At 50.9% G+C, this 23,715-nt stretch overlaps 1 protein-coding gene across 1 annotated transcript; it reads right to left on the reverse strand.

Moving 5' to 3' along the window:
- Positions 1 to 622: 622 nt before the first annotated feature.
- LOC125510690 (putative lysophospholipase BODYGUARD 3) lies at positions 623 to 4,375 on the reverse strand. The gene is made up of 4 exons (XM_048675944.2): positions 3,516 to 4,375; positions 3,046 to 3,380; positions 2,762 to 2,961; positions 623 to 1,350 (listed from the first exon to the last, which is right to left on the reverse strand). Exons 1-4 carry the CDS (start codon positions 4,060 to 4,062, stop codon positions 1,029 to 1,031), a joined length of 1,404 nt encoding a protein of 467 aa, XP_048531901.1. The 5' UTR covers positions 4,063 to 4,375; the 3' UTR covers positions 623 to 1,028.
- Between the last annotated feature and the right edge of the window lie 19,340 nt (positions 4,376 to 23,715).

Raw genomic sequence — 23,715 nt, forward strand, 5'->3', positions numbered from 1 at the left:
CTGGCCGCGGTGACGGCGGCGTTGACGAGGCCGTGCTGGCCAGGGTTTAACCCTAGCATGTAGAGCGCCTCCCTCGTTGTCGCCGCGACGCGAGTGTTGGTGACCTCCTGCTGCGCGGCGGCGGCGGCGACGGCGGCCTGCCCGATGGCCTCATCCCTCACGTCCGCGACATACCTCCGGTCCTTACTCTTGGCCGATTCCCTTCCTCGTTGTGCGGGCGTCAACGGCTTCTTTGGCTTGGCCATGGCGGCGGCCTTGTGCGGGGCATGGGGCTTGCCTTTCCCGAAGGGGGCGGCTGCGCCGGACGAGGCGAGGGAGGCGAGGCCGGCAATGGCGTCGAGGTCGATGGCGTCGTCCATGGCGGGTGTGAGGTGGGAGCGCGCGGGCGGGAGGGTTTTTGGGAGAAATGGGGAAATGGTGGTGGCTGCCACCGACCGGCGGGTCCAGTGAGAGGAGTAGGCGCGCGCGTGCGTCTGTCTCGTGTTCGCACCGACGCAAATCCGGCTCAAAATTAGGCCGGGAATGGATCGCCATGCGGACGCACGTCCGTTTGGGTCGACGCGTTGGGCTGCTTTTTCTGTCCGCGTCGATCTAAACAGACGCCAGCGGACGAAATGGGTGGCCCTATTGGAGTTGCTGTGACGACGTGCGTGACTCTGTCCACGAACTGATCATGTGACGCTGTGTGACTTTGTCCACTGGGTTACAACCGAAATGAGATTCATCGTGCACTTATCACAACTATACACAGGAGCAGCCAAATAATCGTTCCCAGCCTTCAATATGAAAGCTTGAGAAGGAAAAGAAAAACTAATCAAGGTAATCTTCTTCACATTTTACTCTCGAGACATTGCCTGGCACTTGTGCCTCCCGCCGCACCCAGAAATGTGGTTGCCCGCCGCAGACCTGCAGCCCTTGTTCTTCTTCGAAGACACATACATTCTGCTAAACCCGAGGTGCCACCCCAATTCTTCCCCGGCCGCTCCCGTTCTTCACCCTATGCATTGCACCGGTCCATGGCCTGAGGCTCACCGTTTGGTGTCCCAGATCTCCTCCAGCTCCCTGGCGAGCTCCCTCTGGCGCTGGACGACGATGGTGACGTGGTCCTTGCCGTCGATCACCTTGACGTTGGCGCGCGGGATCTTGGACTGCACCGCGTAGCTGCAGCCCACGGGGAGGAGCTCGTCGTCGCCGCCGTGGTAGATGGTGACGCCGCAGGTGAGCTGGTCCCGGACGGCCTCGAGGCACTTGTCGATCTTGCCGGCGCTGCCGCAGATGATGTTGTGGAGGGTGTGCCACGAGGCGATGTGGGTGTGGCAGAAGAAGCCGTCCATCAGGTAAGTCTTCACCCTGCAGCAGCAAGTTGAAGCGTCAGTGTGATGATGGTTGTTTGCCAAAACGTGCACATAACTCTGTTAATATTTTGAGACGAGAAAATTGAGACATGAGTAGGCTGAAAATATTCACTAGATCAGATCAGGTCGTGCTTTTCAGGTCTATAACTGTTTTCTTTCTTGTTTTTCATTTCTTTCATTTTCCCCGCAAATGACTCTTTTATTATCTCAAAATGTACCATAAAGTGAAAACGAAACATAATAAGTGTACACCCGGTCTCTGCGCGACTAGGAAGCACACAATCAACACCAACACATAAATTAAGATCTCTTTCATGTTCTGGTCTCTTCAACTGAGATTTTCAAAATAAATCTTGGTTGCAAAACTCATAAATATTTAGGCATGAGAAATATGTAACTCTTTAGCTATCTATCCACTGACTTCAATCCACACTCGCCGGTCACCCCTCCCGCCCCAAACCCCTTATTGCAGCGCACTACGCTCAATCACGTCGGAGATCTCTGCGCCGCTATTGCCTTACTCCCTCCAGACGGGAATATAATTTGAACACGTGATTTTAGGTCTTCAATCTAATTAGCGAAACATGTCTATATATATCTTCTTGTGGCATATTACACGTGTTTTGCTCATTAAATTGACAACCTAAAATCCCATGCCTGATTATATTCCCATCCAGAGAAAGTGCTCAATTTGTTAGCATTACCGACACACCGCCTCGTCTAGACAACCACCAGCGAGAAGCCACCTTCCTTGCCTCACGCAGCTTTCCATTGTTGCTACCATCTCCCACCGCCCACTTTGTGGCGAGGGACACTACCATCTCCCAAACCAATCCTATTCCTATCAAAATTTGGCTAGGCAAAGAAATATCGGCAAAGGTTTTGGTTGCCCATGTTTTGGCAATGTTGTGCAAGAAAATATTCACGCACAAAAAATGCTGTGCAAGAAAAAATTGCCCAAGCCAGACCAAATTTTGGTTATGACTGAAAAATTGGCCAATCCAGTCGGGTGAGCAGGTGGTCCACCTATGCGCAATCAGCATTGAAACAGTAGATGGCCTCGCATGTCGTCACACCAAGTAACATTTGACCGGGGTCAAACTCAGTTCATATGTCCCCTATTAACTCGTCTCATCGCCCATCGGCCAGTCACATCAGGATGCAGCGACGATGCAGCCGGCGGACCCGACCGCCGGCACCCATAAATGCTCCCACTCGCGTCCACCTCTGCATCGCCTCGATTGGGAGCTATAGCTCCCATTGATGGCGGATTCCTCGACGAGCTTGCTTAAACTCCATTGGTCAACGCAACCACCCAATCCCCATGGGAGGAGGAAGAAGAAGAAATGTCGTTGAGCAAATTCTCACCGCCCCGATCCGGAAGAAATGTTTTTTTACGGTAGTACCTGTACAAGGTGAAGACGCGGAAGGCGAGCTCCCAGAGGCGGTGGTGCTTGCAGAGCACGATGCTGACGGTGCGGCCGAGGTGCTCGTACCAGCACGCCACCGACGCGCCGAACGCTATCGCCGGCCACACCCGCCGGGGCGCCACCGCCCGCAGCACGTACTGCGTCCCCATCTCCCCCTTGGGCACCGGGAAGTACGGCTGCAACCCAAGCCAAGCCAAGATGTTAGCTTAGCGACGCATGCAGAAACGTCAAGTACGCGCGCTGAGATAGGCGTTGCGTACCGGCGCGACGAGGGTGATGGACCTGACGGCGGCGGGGTACTTGACGGCGAGCGCGAGCGCGAGGATGGAGCCGAGCGAGTGCGCGACGATGTGGAACGCCCCGACCTTGTACCGCTCGATGACGGAGCGCTCGATCATCTCCACGTGCTCCCGGAGCGTGTACAGCGAGTCCGCCGGCTTGGGGCTGCGCCCGAACCCGAGGAGGTCCACCGCGAACAGCCGCCGCCGCGCCCGCGCCTCCCGGCTCACGTGCGGCAGCACCGTCTCCGTCCAGAACCCGGACGACGATATGAACCCGTGGATGAACAGCACGTCCTCCTCCGTGTCGCCGCCGTCTTTAATGGACATGACAGACACCATACGCGCGTGAGCATAAGCGGTGTGGGTGACGGTGAGGGAAGCAAATCCTGCCGCCGTATTAATGGAGCTTGGGATATGATCGATCGATGCATGTATGGGCGGGCACGTACCGTGGGGTCCCTCGACGTGGACGAAGAGGCGGTCGGCGTCGGCGGGGTTGCAGTTGGCGCAGTGGCAGTCGGACCAACGCGGCGAGGGGTACGGCTTGTGCTCGTCGTCGCCGGCGCCGGCGGCCTTGCCCCGCAGGATCTGCACGATGGCCGAGTGCACGGTGAGCGTGGTGGCCGACGCCGACGGCCTGGCCTTCTCCCGGCGCCGGGAGAAGGACGGCGGCGACGACGACCCGGCGGCGCCGGCGAGCAGGGACGGGCGCGTGTACAGCGTGTCGGAGACGTCCTCCAGGAGCAGCTTGGTGGAGGAGAGCATGCTGACCACCTTGGAGCCGCCGCGCTCTGCCACGACGATCTTCCCCGGCGCGGCCACGGCCGAGGACGAGCAGTAGCACGGCCGCCACGCGCCCTCGGCCACGTAGTCGGCGACCTTGTAGAGAAGGCAGAGCAGCAGCTCCAGCGCGTCCAGCAGCATGAACACCACGAAGCTGACGGCCTCGTTCGCCGCACGGCCGGCAGACGCCAATGCCGACCGCGCCGCCGCCATCCGAGTATGTCTCTCTTCGCCGGCGCCAAGATGGAGCCAGGAGCTAGGACTAGGAGAGAGAGAGAGAGAGAGAGAAAGAGCAATGGGCAATGGAGCGGAGGGCGGTGGTGGTAAAAGCTTTCTTCTAGGAGCGGTAAGCGAGCAGTGGGGGAGGCAGCTGAGCTGCGGCTGCGGGGCGCGTGAGGGAGAGTGACGAGTGAATTGATGCGCGCATTAAAGCGCAGGGGTTGGCGGTTGGTGAACCCATCAGGGCTAACACCACTGATACCGGCCAGCCAACTGGTACCGCGCAGGCTGCGGCTGGGCTTTCAAATTCGACCGGGCAGCCCAAGAAAACTTGCAGGACATCCGCACCTTTTCAAGCCATGGACCATACGTCCATACCGGGAGGATACTCCACCCATGTACAGTATCCGTAGGGAAAACTCCGTATGTACAGCGCCACTGGTCGTTGTGAGAATAGATGATGGTGAGAGGAAACGCTTTTTACTATACGTAAATGAATTTATCTTGTTCCTCTACGGCTCTACCATCGCTTGCATCGCCATTGATTGGGCCGTATACGCTCCTCCGAGCGATCGATAGTCACAAAGGCGCAACGAACATTCGCTGATTCGTGTGTCCCTCCTCCACAGCAAAAGATTCCGGAAGAAGCATTGGTATACCCAACTGCATGTACCGTATGCTTCACTGCTACAAGCCACAGAAATTACACTGCAAATCAGGACGCTCCTGTCTAGTTCGTGATCATCGCTGAAGGTTGTGTGTCTTGCAAATTTATACACACAATCTATAGAACTAAGCAGTTGATCTCCACTAAACTATTTATTTCAACACGCAACTATGCCATCTCAACATGCAACTATGCCATCTCAACATGCAACCATGTATGTTCTTGCAAAAAACAAAACATGCAACCATGGTACTCCCTCCGTTCTGAATTACTTGTCGCAAATTTGGATGTATCTAGATGTATTTTAGTTCTAGATACATTCATTTTCTGCGACGAGTAATTTGGAACGGAGGGAGTATGAAAAAAGTCCACCTCAATATGCAACCATGTATGAAAAAAGGCTTAAATGAAAAGGCCGGCCGCGCCTCCTGTGACTGGTCGCGCCGGGGTCGCGCCGCCGTTGGGCACTGGTGGTGGCCGTCATTGTTGAGGAAATCGTTAACTGGTAGCTGCTCGGTTGGCTAGCGAGTAGAGGATTAATCGCCTAATCGGCAAGTTAATCGGCCATTTAATTAATTAATCGAACGATTTTTTGGTTTATCGGCTACTCGGTGACCCTATGAGTAGGGATTAATCCGCAAGTTAACTGGTTAATCGGATGAATTCTTGAACAGGGGTGGCCGTGTTGTGGTGTCGTCGCTGGCCTCTGGGTCCGGTCGTGGTGCCGTGATGCAGCATAACCCTGGGGCTGGCCGTGGCGTGGCGCCCACGGTGATACCGGCTGCGGGTCGGGGTGTCGCGCTGACCGGTGCGGCCGCGGGCCGTGGTGCCACGTTGCTGCCTGGCGCCCGCACGCCAGTACCTGGATCGGCTTCGGTGCAGGTTGACGGGCGTGGCAGGCTGAGTGCGGGACCACGTCCGCCAACGCCTGGATTGGCTAGTGTTGCCGCAGGTCGGGGCAGCGTGGCGCTCAGGCCGCCGGCGACGGGGTTGCCGGGGTCGGTTGGTCAACAGGCTAGACCGGCACCGCCGCCTCACCTCGTCGCCAAGCCTCCGACTGGGGCTGTGCAGAAGCAGGTGTCTCCTCATCTGCAAGTTTCCGGCGTTGGAGGGACTAATGCCGCGCCCCGGGTTCAATGGGGAGATGATGGATTCAACGCCTATGGGGTGGGTCAGCACCGTGGTTCGTCGTCGACGGGCGGTGGTCGAGGTTACGCTTGGCAGAGCGGTGGCTCGGCGGAGAGACCGTTCTTGGGTCCCCAGGGTGGGTTTGTTGAGGGGGCTTCTAGCCCGGGATATAGACAGCGAGGAGGTTTCCGCGGTCATCGTGGTGGTCGAGGCGGTCAAGGTGGCCGGTACCGACCACGACAACCTCCCCCGCCTGTTGTTGATCAGATGGCCGTTGATGGGTTTGTGGAGGAGACGGTGTTGTCAGGTCAAGCTTTGGAGGTGGTGTCGGCGTTAGCTAATGCTGAGATACCCGTGAGTGAAACCATGATGACAGCGTCAGTGGAAGCAACAGATAAGGCTAATTCGGAGAGGGCGTCCAAATGGGCGCGTAAGAAAGAGAAAATGTTGTGCTACCGATGCGGAGGCAAGGGTCATTTCATTGCTGAGTGTGTGGCTGAGCTTTGTGGCACTTGTGGCAAACCGACACATGATATGGGGGATTGTCCGTTTCTGCGAGATCAGGCACCGTCCCTCATGATGTATGGAGTGTATTGTGCTGAACTAACGTTCTTTGAGTCTCCTACTGAGAGAGAGGCTCCTGACGAGACCCTGAGTTTGACTACTGGGATAGTAAAAGTTACCAGATGAGAGGTCTCTGAGACACAAATTGTGTAGAGGCTGAAGGAGTTAGCTCCAGGTGACTTCCAGTGGGAGCTTGTTAATCTTGAGGAAAAATTGTTTAGGGTTGAGTTCCCTTCAGTGGAGGATCTTCAGAGACTTCTGAGTTTTGGGATGTGCAAAGTACCGGGTACTGATGGTGTGCTTGAGTTCCATGAGTGGAAGAGAGTCGAGCCTCAGGGTAAGCCTCTGACTCAGGTTTGGCTGCGTTTTTCTGGACCCCCCTCGAAGCCCATGCAGGATGCTCGGGTTGTGGATAGTTTGGGTATTTTGGTGGGGAGACCGGAGCGAGTGAATATGGATTTCACCAGAGCTCACGGGATAGCCTGACTGTTGGTCAGCGTCTGGACATTGAGTACGTGCCTGAGGTGGTTAAGTGGGCATATCGAGGACAGGTCTATAACCTCACGATTGAGTTTGAGGATGAGAGTCTGTTCGCCGAGGCGGCTAACGGGACTGATACTGATATGCACGAGGGAGATGACAGCTCGGGGCTTAAGGAGGCTACGGTTGATGATACTGGACGAGAGTCGTCCACTGCACCGGGAGTTGTTTCTCAGACGTCAGGGGATGGGACGGCACCACCCTCTTCGGTGCCTACGACTACTCTCAGATTCGGGTCTTTCGAGCCTGCTTCTGCACCTCCGAGGCTCTGGAGTGAGCGGGTGGAGTCCGATGAGGTGTTTGAGCACATACTACCTGTTCTGGCTTTTGAGGATGCTGTGAGTCCAGTTCTGGAGGTTTTGCCACTTCCGGTCAAGTGTGAGGAGGAGGAGGTCCCCTCCCACATGCTCGTTCATGATCCTCAGTTAGAGTGCGTGATGGATGAGGTCTCGGTGGTGGAGATTGCTTCTTTGGGAGGGGGTCCGGGGCAGGTGGCCTCGGCACCTTCCTCTCCTATAGCCAGGCCGGCGATACAGGCGGCGGTTCAACTTTCCGGAGGGGGCTCGGGGCAGGTGGCCTCGGGGGCCCATCCTCTTGGGGCGCCTAGGGAGGACAACCTTCTTGGGGCGCCGGTGTCTCCTGATGGCCGGAGGACTGGGGTGGATGGGGAGCTCGGGCAGGTGGCCCAGGCTCCGCCATCTCCCGGTTTGGCGTAGTCTCTCTATGGTGGGGCGCGACAGATCTCGCCAGTGCCGTTGAGCGCCCCTTCGCTTTCTGGTGGTCCAGCTGGATCGTCGATGGAGGACGACCGGATGCGTGTTCGGGGTGAGGCAGGAGGCCTCACAACGAGCAGGGCCACTCGAGGGGAGGTGATTGCGTTCGGTGGTATTCCGGACCCGGTCTCGGAGGGGCGACGGCTCAGCAGCCGTCTCCAGGATCATCCGGAGGTGGACGACATTCAGCAGCGGTGCGCCGTGAGGGCGGCCAAGCTTCGTGACGTTGAGGTCACTCCTGGTATGTCGGTCATTGTTTCAAATTTCATTTTGCATTTCTCTAATGATGAGATTATTAATAATGCAAACCAGATAGGAATTTCACTAGGTAGTAATGATAGTGAAATTTCAACTTCTGTTAATGATATGCTGGACTTAGAGGCAGAGCGGGCCTTAGAGCTGATTCGCAACTTAGCGGCGGTTAAACCCATGAATGATTCTGATATTAATGCTTTGGGGGTTAGGGTGCTCGATAATTTTTGTGCAGATCTTGCTCCTCCTCTGAGCCTGAGGAGGAGGATGAGGGTGTGGAGAATGTTGTGGTTAGTGCTTCTGAGCCTAGTTGTGAGGACCAGCTGGAGAGTAAGATCAACCCTAAACACAAATGGAAGCGGAAGATATACCCGGATTCTGCAGTGCGTAGGAGTGCTTGGATCCGGACGGCTAAAAAATTCCATGATGAGATATGAAAGGAATCTTTTGAAATAGCAGAGGTCTAAAAGACTTGGCTAAAAGAAGGTTTCTTGTGGAGACATCTCTAGAGCATAGATTGGACTTTATCGGATTGTCGGAGACTGGCAGAGATAACTTTTCGCCACAATTTCTGAATACGTTATCAGGCGATATTGATTTTTACTGGCACTGTCTGCCACTGCGAGGAAGATCAGGTGGGATCTTACTCGGGGTTAGATGCGAGTCCCTAGAAGTCCGAAGTGTGGTCATGGGAGATTTTGCGGTTAAGTTTAGGGTGAGGTCAAAGGAAGATGGGTTTAACTGGGCTTTGGTGGCGGTATATGGTGCCGCATAGCCCGAACAAAAACCGAAGTTCTTGGCAAATCTGGTTAGGATTTGCGGCTCTGAGCAACTGCCTAACCTGGTGGGAGGTGATTTCAACATTATAAGGAGGCGAGAGGAGAAGAACAATGATAATTTTGACGGCAGATGGTCATTCATGTTCAATACCATCATTGAAAGCTTGGATCTGAGAGAGATGGAGCTTTTGGGCAGAAAATTTACCTGGGCCAACGCGATGCCGATTCGAACATTTGAAAAGCTGGATCGTGTTCTGGCAAGTGTAGAATGGGAACAGAAGTTTCCCTTCGTCACAGTTCAGGCTCTCTCTCGGGGTATTTCTGACCACACACCTTTATTTCTGGATTCTGGTGAGGCCTCCCACCCGGGAAACAAGAACTTATTCTCGTTTGAGCTGGCTTGGTTTGAGAGAGAAGGCTTCCTTGTTCTCGTAGCCAGAGAGTGGGCTAAGGATGCAGGAGGTAGAACTGCGCTTGCGCGCTGGCAGAATAAAATTAGACACCTGAGAAGTTTTCTACGTGGGTGGGCTAAGCATCTTAGCGGGGTTTATAAGGTTGAAAAGGAACGGCTCCTCAACCTTATTCACTCCTTAGATGTAAAAGTAGAAACCACGATTCTGCCAGCCGCAGAGCTCCATGCCAAGCTTGACGCTGAGATGAGGCTGAAAGAACTTCTTCATGAAGAAGAATTAAAGTGGCCTCTGCGGGCCAAAGTCCGAAGAGTGGTCCAGGGGGACGCGAACACTCAATTCTTCCACATGATCGCCAATGGAAAACACAGGAAGAAGAGGATCTTTCAGCTTGAACAAGATGAAGGAACGATTATTGGTCAGGAGAACCTAAAACTTTACATCACTGAGTAATACAAGCAGTTGTTTGGACCCCCAGAGGTTAACTGTGTCTTTGGATGAGTCTAGGATTGAGGACGTGCCTCAACTTACTACTGTTGAGAATGAGATTTTAGCGGCTCCTTTTTCTGGAAAGGAGGTGTTCGAGGCCATATCGCAGATGAAAAATAATAAAGCTCCCGGACCAGATGGATTCCCGGCTGAGTTTTATAAGAAGTGCTGGCATATTATTAAAGGGGACCTGTTGCCGATGTTCCATGATTTGTTCTCGGGACAACTTTAGCTCTTTCAACTCAATTTTGGGACGATAACCCTGCTTCCTAAGAAAACAGAGGCTGTGAGAATTGAGCAATTCAGGCCCATCTGTCTTCTAAATGTTAGTTTCAAAATCTTTATGAAGGTCGGGACAATTAGGCTCACACAGATTACGCATGTTGTGATGCAGCCTACTCAAACTACTTTCATGCTGGATAGGAACATCCTCGAAGGGGTTGTGGTCCTTCATGAAACGCTCCATGAGATCCACACGAAAAAACTTGATGGAGTTGTTTTCAAGGTGGATTTTGAGAAGGCGTATGATAAGGTCAAATGGCCGTTCCTTCAACAGGCCTTACGCATGAAGGGTTTTGATGAAACTTAGCGACGCCAGGTAGAATCTTTCACGCAAAAAGGGAGTGTTGGAATTAAAGTGAATGACGATATAGGTCATTATTTCCATACACACAAGGGCCTGAGACAAGGTGACCCCATGTCTCCTATCTTGTTCAACATTGTGGTTGATATGTTGGCAATCCTGATAGGTAGGGCAAAGGAGGCCGGTCAGGTGGGTGGCTTGGTGCCTCATCTAGTTGATGGTGGCGTGTCCATCCTGCAGTACGTTGATGATACAATCATCTTTATGGAGCATGACCTGGCAAAAGCGAGAAATATGAAGTTGGTTCTATGCTTATTTGAGCAATTGACAGGATTGAAGATTAACTTTCATAAAAGTGAGTTGTTCTGCTTTGGCAGAACCAAGGATGAACAAGAGGCTTATAGGCAACTATTCAGGTGTGAATTGGGGGCTTTACCTTTTACGTACCTAGGAATACCCATTCACCATCGTAAGTTATCTAACAGTGAGTGGAAGTGCATCGAGGATCGGTTTGAGAAGAAACTAAGTTGCTGGAAAGGAAAACTTATGTCATATGGAGGCCGATTGATTCTTATTAATTCAGTCTCACGAGTATGCCAATGTTTCTCTTATCCTTCTTTGAAGTCCCAGTCGGAGTTAGGAAAAGGCTGGACTTCTATCGATCCCGATTCTTCTGGCAGAGTGATGAAATAAAGAGAAAATACCGACTCGCCAAGTGGGATATCATCTGTCGACCAAAGGACCAGGGGGGCATTGGTATTGATAATCTTGAAGCCAAGAACAGATGTCTCCTTAGCAAGTGGCTTTTTAAGTTGTCAGTTGAAACCGAGGCAACTTGGGCGCAGATTCTCCGTAGTAAGTATCTGCAGTCCAAAACTTTATCCCAGGTGACAGTGAGACCAACTGACTCGCCATTTTGGAAGGGGATTATGAGAGTCAAAGCTGCCTTCTTTCATAGAACAAAGTTTATTGTCGGTGATGGCAACACCACTCGCTTCTGGGAGGATACGTGGCTTGGTGAAATGTCGTTGGCGCTCCAGTATCCGTCCCTGTATCGTATTGTTCAGCATCGTGATGCTCGTGTTGCAATGATTATGCAGTCCATCCCTCTTAATATTAAATTTCGGAGGGTGCTTGTTGGTGACCGGTGGGAAACATGGCTTCATCTGGTGAGTAGACTGATGGAGGTTCAGCTAACTCATCAGCCCGATCAGTTGCGTTGGAAGCTTACTAGGTTTGGAGACTTCACGGTCAAGTCGATGTATATCGATGTCATCAACTCTAGTGTTATTCCCAGTTCCAAACATGTTTGGAAAGTCAAAGCACTACAAAAAAAAGACACATCCGTGACCTTTTGGGCCGAACGAAAAAAAATTCTGTCATACTGGTATGACGATAATTGTGACAAAACCCGGTATCATCATAGATGTGGTGGGCTCCTACTTTTATGACATAAAATGGGCTTTTCGTCCTGGGTGGGCTGGAGACGCAGCTGCATGACATTCTTTGGGCCGTCCATGACGGAAAAAACCGTGGTAGAAGCGAGGGGGAGGAAAATTTCGGGGAGTTTCCGGTTACGGTGGGAGGTCAGGGACGAGCGATGCGCGTTTCTCTCGTACACGTACGCGCGTCTGTGCGAGGCGTTGGCTCTAACTGAACCCGAGCGAGGCGTTGGGCTCTAACTGAACCCGAGCGATTGCACTGCAGGCTACGCGTTACTGAACCCGAGCGATCGATGGATGGCTGTTAACTGAACCTAATCGAGAGATTCCTTCGCTACTGCTGCTAACTGAAGCCGATTGATGCTGCCTCTGGGATGAACAGTGAGCGTTGCGGGGGGTTTGGATGAACAGTAAGTGGTGGCATTGCCTCTGGATGAACAGGACCCCGTGGTGTGGTGGAGGGCTGGATGAACAATAGACGGTGGAGGGGTGCCCATGGAGGGGTGGTTGAACAGGACTCCGTGGTGTGGAGGGCTGGATGAACAGTAGACGGTGGAGGGGTGGTTGAATAGTAGCCGGTGGAGTAGCGCGCGGTGGAGGCTAGATGAATAGGAGCCCGTGGAGGCTGGAGGAGGTCGACGGTGGAGATGAACAGTATCCCGTGGAGTCCCGTTTTGCGGTACGCCACACCCCTCCCGATGAACATGACCCCCGTTCCGACCGTAGGAGGTCCGTTTCGTCTGTTTTGCGGTACGCCACACCCCTCCCGACCAACAGGACCCCCATTTCGACCGTAGGAGGTCTGTTTCCTCCGTTTTGCGGTACGCCACACCCCTCCCGATCAACAGGACCCCCGTTTCGACCGTAGGAGGTCTGTTTCCTCCGTTCTATGGTACGCCAGGCCTCGTTTCCATCGCCTGTTCCGTCCAAGCCCTCCCGATGAACACGACCACGCATTCCGTTCCGACCCAGCCGGTTGGCTCCCACGCATTCCGTTGCCCTCCCGATGAACACGACGCACTCCGTTGCCTCCCCATGAACACGACGCATTCCGTTGCCTCCCCATGAACACGACGCATTCTGTTGCCTCCCCATGAACACAACGACGACGCTGTTTCTCCGTTCCGACCCAGCCATGTACATGAGCCCTGACCGTACGTATGCGCGAGTAGGCGTTCGAGACCCTGCCCGTATGTACGTACGTGGCCGTATTTTCTTTCTTGCACCCTGGCCACTGTACGTACGTGTACAGGCTACGTGCGCGCCTCTACTACAACACGTACGCGCCTCTACTATGACACGTGCGCGCCTCTACATCGACCAGTATATGTGTACGTACATGTTCGCGACCAGAATGACAACGCTACGTATGCTTCGACCAGGTGGGTCCCGACTGTCAGGCACTTCCTTGCATGCGAAGATGTAGCTGGTGGGTCCCGGCAGTCAGGGGGGCAAATCGTTTTGTTTTTTTTGCCCGGACGCACTTCCTTGCGTGCGAAGGTGTAGCTGGTGGGTCCCAGCTGTTAGGGGGGAAACGTTTTTTTCACGAAATACGGTGGCCCGTCCGGTGGGTCCCCGCTGTCAGGTGGAGGAATAATTATTTTGCATGTAATAAGGAGGCACTTCCTTGCTGCGGCCGTGGACCCAGCTGTCAGCCTCTCCACGTACAGTCCACGTCCGATGGAAGCCGTTCCTTGACCACGTTGACCACGCCGCGCCGAGAGCACCAGGGCGGTGGATGACGGCGAGGCCTAGGAAGGGGACGACGTGGAGCCGGGGAAGACGCGGCAGTGGATGCCCACGCGTAGAGGAGTACGAGGGTTCACTGGTTCGCTGCGGTGTGAGGCTGCCGTCACCGCAGAATAACAGGGGGTGTGGGTGAATAGAGGGATGGCCTGGCCAGCGGTGGGAGTAGTAGGGGGCGGCGAGGCCTCCGCCGCATCGCAGCCGGCCACGGGAGGCAGGAGCACGAGGCACGACCGGCGCTGGTTTGGGCGGCTGGAGCAAGAAGACCAGAGGTTGAAGAAGCACTACGGCCGTTGGATGGACATCGTACAGTCACTGGAGCTAGAATCGTGCATATATTGACTAAGTTGACAAAGCCCTCCGTCCCCGTCAACTTAGTAGGCCCACAAGTCAGCCTGCCACTATACTGGGTCCCAGCTAACAGGGGGAGTATTCATTTTTTTGTGCGTAATAAGGAGGCACTTCCTTGCGTGCGAAGATATAGCTGGTGGGTCCGAGCTGTCAGCGGCGGTAACGTTTTTTTCGCGAAATACAGAGGCCCTTTCGGTGGGTCCCTGATGTCAGGTGGAGGAATCATTATTTTGCGCGTAATAAGGAGGCATTTCCTTGCGTGCGGCCGTGGACCCAGCTGTCGGCCTCTCCACGTACAATCCACTTCAGATGCATGTCGGTCGTTGACCACGTTGACCAGGCCACGCCGAGAGCACCAGGGCGGTGGATGATGGCGAGGCCTAGTAAGGGAACGACACAGAGGTAGGGAAGACTCGGCAGTTGTTTCCCACGCGGAGGGGAGTATGACTGTACGAGGGTTTACTGATTTGTCTGCCGTCGCCGGAGAATAACATCAGGTGTGGGTGAGTAGAGGGATGGCTAGGCCAGCGATGGGAGTACGGTGGGGCGGTGAGGCCTGCGCGGCAGCACAACCGGCCGCGGGGAGGAGGGAGCAGGCAGTCCTCCCGCCGGCGCTTGTTTGAGCGGCTGGAGCAGGAAGAGCGGAGATTGAAGAAGCACGACAGCCGTTCGATGGACATCCAACAGTCACTGCTTGTGCGTCAACCTTTTTTTAGGAAAGCCTCAAATCTGTGGAAAACAGCATACAAACCATTTGCTAATTCTTAAGGTTTTTTTGGAGCCTATAATCTTTTTGTTAGCATTACAGCCCATATTGTGGCCACGGTTAAAAAATTATACGAAATTTTGCATATTTCGGTGCGGTCCGAACTGTTTTTAATCCGAAATTTCGACTCACATGCAAACTGATTTTAAAAATAAATGTATATCAATATAAAATCCAACAAATTCTCCACACATAAAAATTAATGTAACTTAAAATATCGAAATGAAAAAAAAGATATTTGAAACTAATTGCCGGTTTGATGTGTTTTAAAAAAGTACAGCCCATTTCTCATTACTGATGGGCCATTTTCTCAGCCAGCCGAATGAAAGCTCTCCTCGTCTTGAAAGATTTGCAACCCAACAGGCCTGACAAAGCGACTTACTTGGCAAATCACAAAAAAACTGGGTTGTGGCCGTGGACCCAGCTGTCAGCCTCTCCACGTACAGTACTCTCCCGATGGAAGTCCTTCCTTGACCATGTTGACCACGCCGCGTGGAGAGCACCACGATGGTGGACGACGGCGAGGCCTAGGAAGGGGACGACGCGGAGCCAGGGAAGACGCGGCAGTGAAAGCCCGTGCGGAGAGGAGTACGAGGGTTCACTGGTTCGGCTACGGTGTGAGGCTGCCGTCGCCGCAGGGCCTGGCCAGCGGTGGGAATAGTAGGGGGCGGTGAGGCCTCCGCGGCAGCACAGCCGGCCACGGGAAGCAGGAGCATGCGGCACGACCGGCGCTGCTTTGGGCGGCTGGAGCAAGAAGACCAGAGGTTGAAGAAGCACTACGACCGTTGGATGGACATCGTACGGTCACTGGAGCTAGAATCGTTCATATTGACTAAGTTGACGAAGCCCTCCGTCCCCGTCAACTTAGTAGGCCCACAAGTCAGCCTCCCACAATGGTGGGTCCCAGCTAGCAGGGGGTATTAATTTTTTGTGCGTAATAAGGAGGCACTTCCTTCCGTGCGAAGATATAGCTGGTGGGTCCGACATGTCAGTGGGGGGAACGTTTTTTTCGCAAAATACAGAGGCCCTTCCGGTGGGTCCCAGCTGCCAGGTGGAGGAATCATTATTTTGCGCGTACAGTCCACGACCGATGGATGTCGTTCGTTGACCACGTTGACCAGGCCGCGCCGAGAGCACCATGGCGATGGACGACGACGAGGCCTAGGAAGAGAACAACACGGTGCCGGGGAAGACTCGGCAATGGTTACCCACGCGGTGGGGAGTACGAGGGTTTACTGGTCCGGCTGTCGTCGCCGGAAAATAACAGGAGGTGTGGGTGAGTAGAGGAATGGCCTGACCAACAATGAGGTAGGGTGGGGCGGTGTGGCCTGTGCGGCAGCACAGCCGGCCACGGGAGGCGGGAGCAGGCAGTCCCACCGGAACTGGTTTGGGCGGCTGGAGCAAGAAGATCAGATATTGAAGAAGCAGCACGGCCGTTGGATTAACCTCCAACGGTCACTGCTGCTAGAATCATTTGTGGACTAAGTTGACAAAGCCAAAGTACACGTCAACCTAGTAGACCCACAAGTGAGCCTCCAATTCTGTCCCAAACAGCATACATCCCGAAATTTCTAGCCAGATTCAAATTAATTTTAAATCTAAATATACCTTAATTTAAATTCAATGTAATTTTACCCGCACAAAAAGAATGAAATTTAAAATATCAAAATCCGAAAGAAAACAGTATTTTGGAACTAATTGCCTGTTTGCTGTATTTTTTCATTTTACAGCCCATTTATTATTACTTATAGCCCATTTCTTATTACTTATAGCCCATTTTCTAGGTAAAATGCATCCCTCCTTGTCTTGAAAGATTTCCGGCCCAGCAGGGCGTAGAAAAGCAAGTAGGCCTACATTGGTTATTCTGCAAAAAACAAAATAGCTGGCTAGCCATTTTCAGAAAGGAAAAAAACAAACTGGGCTGGTCATGCGCTAAACATATGAAATAAAAGCCTGGGCTAGACGGGCCACGGGTCCCGCACAACCCAGTTGATACCCTTCTCCGTCCTGAAAAAACAAAATTACCGCGCGCGCTGCTGGGTCCCTACTGTCATCCTCACCATGTACAGTTATCTCCTTATTCCTCTCGATTGTTGACCATGTTGACAACACCGGAGGGCGGCGCCGCGGCGAGCTAACGAAGGCGGAGGACGATGGTGAGGGCTCGGACGGGAACGAACAGGAGCCGGGGAAGATCACACCCAGCCGTGGGAGGCGGGAGCAGGCGGTCCCGCCGGCGCTGGTTTGACTTTGGCGGCTCGAGGAAGAAGAGACTGAAGAAACGCGACAGACGTTGAATGTCAATCCAACGGCCAAGGTGGGAATAATCGTTTGTTGACTAAGCGGACACCAAGTAGCATACTTTTTTATATAGAAAGAAAATCAAAGACTTGGGAAGGTGTATAGAACAAGCTAGTGTACCAGTAAAGAGATGTTGCCGAGTTTTAGAAAAAAGAAAGACGTGCTCCTGTAGCTGGTTCGAATCCAAACCTAGACTATGACTATCTATGCTACTCTGCAAGTAATGAAACCGACATATCCAACGTTCGCTTCTCCTCTTCTCTACTTACTCTGCCTAACATCAGAAGCTCTGGCCGCAGCAACCATGTCCGTTGGCTGCTCGTCCACCTGCTCTTCAGTAGGCAACAACCAGATATGCGCCAAGTCGCCACCCGTACAATCGCCTATGGGTCTCATCACACCCCCGCCGGCACACGCACCGCAGCCGATTGCTCATCGCAACCCGCTGCAGTTGGTGTGGTGCCACTGCTGCAAATCACGCAGAGTCATCCGTCGCGTCTCAACCACAATCCGCAACCCTGGCCTAGTCTTCTACAAATGCCTGAATCATGGGGTAATAATATGTTTAAGTGTTGTTCTGCTGCTTTTAGTTGCTGATTTTTTAATAGTTTGGTTGATGATCTTCCAATTTGATTCGTGCAGAAAAGGGAAGATTCGTGTGATTTGTATTTCTGGGAAGTTGCTGATGTGGGGGAATGCAACTACGCTGATTATTTGGTTAGCCGAGGAATCCCAATACCAGCAAGTTGGGGTGTTGGACAAGTAACTGAAGGAACGGCAGAAGAGGAAGATGGAGAGCAGAAGGTTAAAGATGCAGTTCCTCTGATCATGGCCAAGCAACAGCTGCTGAACGGCCTTGACAGCAATGAGGAGATGAAAGAGCTTGTGAAGATAATGAGCAAAATCGATGTGCTCTGTAGGATGATTGTATCTTTATTTGCAGTGTATGTAGCACTCGTGATGTATTCAGTGGCTACGACATGAGCACTTTGCTGAAACTAGTAATGAATGAAACCTGTGTAGCAGGCTGGGCGTAGTGTTGTGAACATCTAATGATTTCTATTAACGAAAATCAGGGGGTATCCCCTTTTGCTCATATAAATAAATAAATAGCAGAGGCCCTGTCCGGTCAGCTTTGTTCTCATTCGAAGACGTCGAGCAAATTGCAGTCCAACAGCAAACTATGTCATCAAATTCAAGTTTCACAGCCAAATATGAGTACAACTAAACAACAATGTCATCATGTTTTAGTTGTCATACAATCACCAAACACAAATCAGCATACATAACAAGTGATGTTCTCACAACAAAATACTAAACAACATGTTCATCAGGTTTCAGTTGTCATAGCAAACACAATTTCATATAGTAGATAAAAAATGTCTTCTGACAGGCAAATACGACAAAAGCAATGTAATCATCATCCGCAGCAGCAGCGTCAACATCTTCGCCATGTGTATCATTCTGGATCGTAATTCCCCATGGTGTCATCTTCTTCTTCATCCTCAACGTCCTCGAACGTTGGCTTCTTCTTGATCAACTCTTGTATGTCCACAGCACGACAGATAATCATTTCGCCAGCGTCATTGACATGATGGTTCTCAAAGATATTAGGAACATTTGTGTTATCTTGTACATCAGTAACAGTGTAAGCATCATCTTGTTGTGCAACTTCATTAAACGAATTCCTCTGCTCAAACCTTTGCAATACTCTCCAGTCATCGCTACGTGCAAATGTGTCTTCCAAGAAAAATATCTGTGTTGCTTGATTTGCCAAAATAAAAAGGCTCGTTGGTCTGGTACGCCGCCTTAACATTGATGGATTTGAAATAATCATCAGCTCTGGGTTTTGCGATCCTGGAAAACAGGTTATACCAACGACAGCACAACAGAACCACACACCAATGATCCTCGAAACTTGAGATATACTGCAACTGAACAATGTCTGTTATGTTAGCATACATTTCAATTGTCTCTTTGTCATACGTATCCGTGCTCATGATGGCACTGTTCTGTGTCTTCCTGCCTTCGTCTCGTGCAAGGGTGTTGTAGCGCACATCTCCAATAACGCAAGATTCATAATGTCTTACCTGAGTATCAGGACCCATTGCTAGTGAGTAAAGGGCATCATCAACTGCCTGCCCATCCTCCCGCATCTTCTTAACCTATGGTTAGAAAATAGACAAGTTGATCATCTTATGTACTCAATATATTAAAAAAAACTGACAGTGCACTTCAAAAGCTTACATGGTTCTTGAACCATTTCGCAAATCCTGCCATAACCAGTTTGTCAATGTTTCTTGGATTTTGCGGCAGTAACTCCTCTTTGTAGATGCTGCACAACATAGTGATCGCGTCAAACATCTAAATATATAAGAATGTGCTGCAAGTTTAGTAGATTACGATGTATAAGCTGCAGTACTGCACTTACTTGATATAAGGTAGTATCTCAGGACAGTTATTCAACACATACCAAACCATTTTTTTCATATCTTTAGGTTTGTCCTCTTGTCGACTCTTCCCTGTAACTCGAACAGAATAATCGAAAACATTGAGCCCGGGATTGTCTTCACCCACCTCTTTGCTAAGCTGATCAGTTGTTTCAATGTATTTTGAGAAGAATGTCAACGCTTCTGTAGCAATGTAGGCCTCTGCAATGGAACCCTCAGGTCTAGCTATGTTCCTAACATAGCCCTTGAAAGTGCCTAGCCGCCTTTCAATAGGGTACATCCAGCCATACTGTACTGGACCAATAATTAGTGCCTCATCAGGTAGATGAACAGCCAAATGCACCATCACATCAAAGAATGCTGGAGGATATATCTTCTCAAGGTCGCATAGGATAGTTGTTATCTTGTCTCTAAGACGCTCCAAAGCATCTATCCTGATATTGCTACTGTAGAGTTCCCTGAAGAATTGTCCCAACTCTGCAACTGCTCTGTATAAGTCAGGGCGGCCCAATCCTCTAAGGATAACAGGTAAAACCCTTTGAAGTAGGACGTGGCAGTCATGAGTTTTCAACCCTTGTACCTTGTTTCCATCTGCACTGACTCTCCTTTCAGGGTTGAAAGCAAATCCATGTGGGAATCTCACACATGACAGGACCTCGCAGAATTCTTTTCTTTTTACCTTGTCCAAGACGTACACATCTGGTGCCATATCCCGTGGTTTACCTTCATCTTGCACCTGCAAATCCTTTCTGATACCCAGGTGTGTCAAATCAATCCTAGATTTTAAGGTATCTTTCGTCTTGCCTTCAATATTAAGAAGTGTGCCGATAATGCTATCACATATATTTTTCTCGATGTGCATCACATCAAGATTATGCCGCAGATCCAAATCTTTCCAATACTCCAAGTCCCACAAAGTGGACCTGCGGGTAAACAATAATCTCTCTTCTACCCTGCCACACTTCCTTTTCCTGCTACCATTACCAGGATGGTTTTCTGGTGTAATATGCCTGACCTTCTCTAATTCCACTTGCAACTCATCGGCGGTGAGCCTCTTTGGCGCATCACGATTTTCATGCTTTGCATTGAACACATGTCTTCGGTATTTTCTAGGATGCGACTTGTCCTTGGCAAGAAAACAGCAGTGTCCAATGTAACAGATCTTGCTAAGTATTGTGTATGACAGCGGATTCCTGTCACAGCGAACACATGCATTGTAACCTTGTGTCGTTCGCCCTGACATAGTGTCCAAAGCCGGATAATCATGGATGCACCAAATTATAACAGCACATAGAAAGAAATTAGCTGGTGGGCTGCTATATAGGTCTTGAGTGAGAACACCCTTCCATAGCTGTTGAAGTTCCTCCACAAGAGGCTCCATGAACAAATCAAAATCCTTTCCAAGACTTTTTGGACCTGGGATGAGCAAGGCCATCATGTAGTTTTATTCTTTGGTGCGGACATTTGGAGGCATGTTGTAAGGGATAACAAGCACTGGCCACATGCTATATGTGGCGCTCTGGTGGCCAAATGGGTTAAATTCATCTGAAGCTAAGCCAAGTCTAATGTTTCTCGGGTTAGCAGCAAACTCTTTGTGTTTATCAGTGAAGCTTTTCCACTCACTACCATGAGATGGATGGCTCATTACATTCTGATCTCTGTACTCCTGGTTCCTAGAATGCCACAGTACATCCTCTCTTGTTTCAGCATCATGAAACAACCTCTGCAATCTTGGTGTAATTGGAAAATGTCTCAGAACATTATGAGGAATCCTCTTCATAGCATTGCCATCTTTCCATCTTGATGATTTGCATTTCAGGCATTCACTTAAGTTGGCATAATCCTTCCGGAACAGAACACAATTATTCTTACAAACATGGATCATATCATATCCAATTCCAACTGCACGAGGGAAATTCTTCATTTTACTGTAGGTGTGTGGCAGCTCAGACGCATCTGGGAAAGATTTGCGGAAAGCAACCAACATCGCATTGAATGATTTGTTGGTCATCCTCTCAGATGTCTTCACCTGAAGAAAGGTGACCATAGCTGAGAATACTGACAGCTTATTTCCTGGGGTGACAGCAACGTTGCATTGTTCCAACATGCGGGCCCATCGTTTTTCTTCTGCAGGTGAAAGTTCATGGAATGCACGAGAATTTCATAGCATTGTTTCAATGTTGGTCAAACTCACTAGCTCCACCACCACCACCTCCTCCTCCTCTTCCACCTGAGCATCAGGCAGATCAAGATGGTGATCTGCTGCTTCCACGTAGTCAATAACATTGACGTTCACAGCTTCACCATGATGAACCCACCTAGTATATGTGACTGACATCCCATACAAGTGTAGATGATTTTGCACAGTTGACTAGGGTCTTGTAACTGAATTCATACAACTGCTACACGGGTAGAGCACATCTGGTTTCGGACCACCGTACTCAGCTCTGATAAAGTTCATGAAGTTTTCAACCCCCTCGACATATGCAGCGGAGAATCTTCGAGCAGAAGTTATCCAAGTCCTGTCCATCTGTTAGACATAAAAATTAGTTCTTCTACTAGATATTACAGGAAAAACATATATGCTTTTTTATGAAGTCCAGAAAAAATACCTAGGTCGATGTCTAAAGCTATGGCAAGATATTTGGACGAGCAAATCTAAGTAACGAAATATATGTAAAGCTAATTCAGCAAACATATTTGAGTGCCAAATTATGGCAGGCTGTTTCGGTAGTCAATGAGGCCGAGCACACAGCCATCGAACTATCGAAGGCCATCGCAGCAACAAAGATCGAGTATAAAATGGTGTAGAGCTATTTCACCTAACAGATTGGCTACTAGACCATGGCAATGTACGTCACAATAAATATATGGCAGGATATTTTAGCAACTAATCGGCCTTGGCATGCCATATCAGCTAAGCAGATTGAGTGCAGAACAGGGCAAGGAAGCTTCTTAAGCAGAGCATATTGACAGTAAACTACTTCGGCAAACAGTGAGATTAACAGCGTCTATCAGCTAAGATTCAGCGCTACACCGACATGAACGGGGCCTCAGTCGAATGCGCGTACCGTGGGAGAAGCTGACCGCCGTGCGTCTCCACACGAACGTCGCCAGCGGTGGCAGCCCTGACCACTATGCGCCTCCACAAGAACGTAGCCAGAGGTGGCGGCGCGGCTAGAGGACGGCAGTCTACGAGAGCGTACTGTGGGAGTGAGAGGATCGCCGAACCGTGGCGCTGATGTATCGGCGCGGCGGGGAGGGCGGCTTTGGCGGAGCGAATGGAGTGGAGGGGGACAGGGGGAGGGGGGTTTGGGGAATATTATTGGCTAGTTGGCCGAAGGGCGGTTGAATCGGATTTGGGGGGAATTTTTGGGTGTGGAGGGGGGAGGATTTTCGCGCGGTGGGCGGGGGGAGTTTGGCGCATGGTCGGTTTCTCCAAGTGCAGTCCCACATGTCAGTGAAGAGGCAAGCCGAAGCGCGTTCCGTTTGCATGAGCCGTGTGCAGGACCGAACGTGTGTGGGGTGCAATGCGATCGCGACAGGAGTGTTGTGAGTGTACCGCCTTTTTTCCTTTTAAACTAGGTGCTTCGCCCCCTCAAAATTTTTTTTGCTTCACGCGATCCATCGATACTACTACTAGTAATCCGGTAATCCCGACTAAAACAGCGCAGCCGGGTCTTTTCCCGTGCGATATGCTGGGAGGTTGGCTTAGTTGGGTTTTTAGGACGAGTAATGCTACACCTACGTAATCCCAGTTACGTAATTAACGTAATGTGAAACGTGTGAGCTGTTGATTGTAGATTGGGGGGAGGGAGGGGCCCACCACCATGAAAATCAGGGGAGGAGAGAGAGAGGCAATTTACGGTAACCCTTTCATAGGTTCCCATAGATGTAGAAAGATATGAAATGCGTGAATGTGTAGTGGACGTACTATGGGAGTCCCTAAGATAATTTGTGTATGTATAGACCCTATGTGTTTATTTTACTTCGCATGTTAGATTTGTCTCAGTTCAATAAAAAGCAGAGTTGGTGATGATGGTGTGCCTGTCATCCTGCAATATAGGCCGTCTGATCTATATCTAACGGATAGGAAGGAAACTATGACAATTTACCCGCACTCCTCTCCACATTTGCAGATAGGGCTTTCCCTCGTTCATCCTTTTCTCCCACAAGATCTTGATCTTCCGTGTAACGCACGGGCATCTTGCTAGTACTCCTACAATATGTATATTATTGTGAAAGTTCATATACACCGGCCGAGATTAATGCAAACACGGCATATTTTCATTACATTTCGAACTTTTATTGGACAGAAAAATAAAAGAAACCCGACCTTAAACCTATTCTACGGTGGCGACCGACGTCCTCCATCTGCGATCTTTATGTACGGGGGCGGGGTTTAA

Source organism: Triticum urartu, chromosome 1A (assembly GCF_056163025.1).
Source record: "Triticum urartu cultivar PI428250 chromosome 1A, HENAU_Tu73, whole genome shotgun sequence".
NCBI lineage: Eukaryota > Viridiplantae > Streptophyta > Magnoliopsida > Poales > Poaceae > Triticum > Triticum urartu.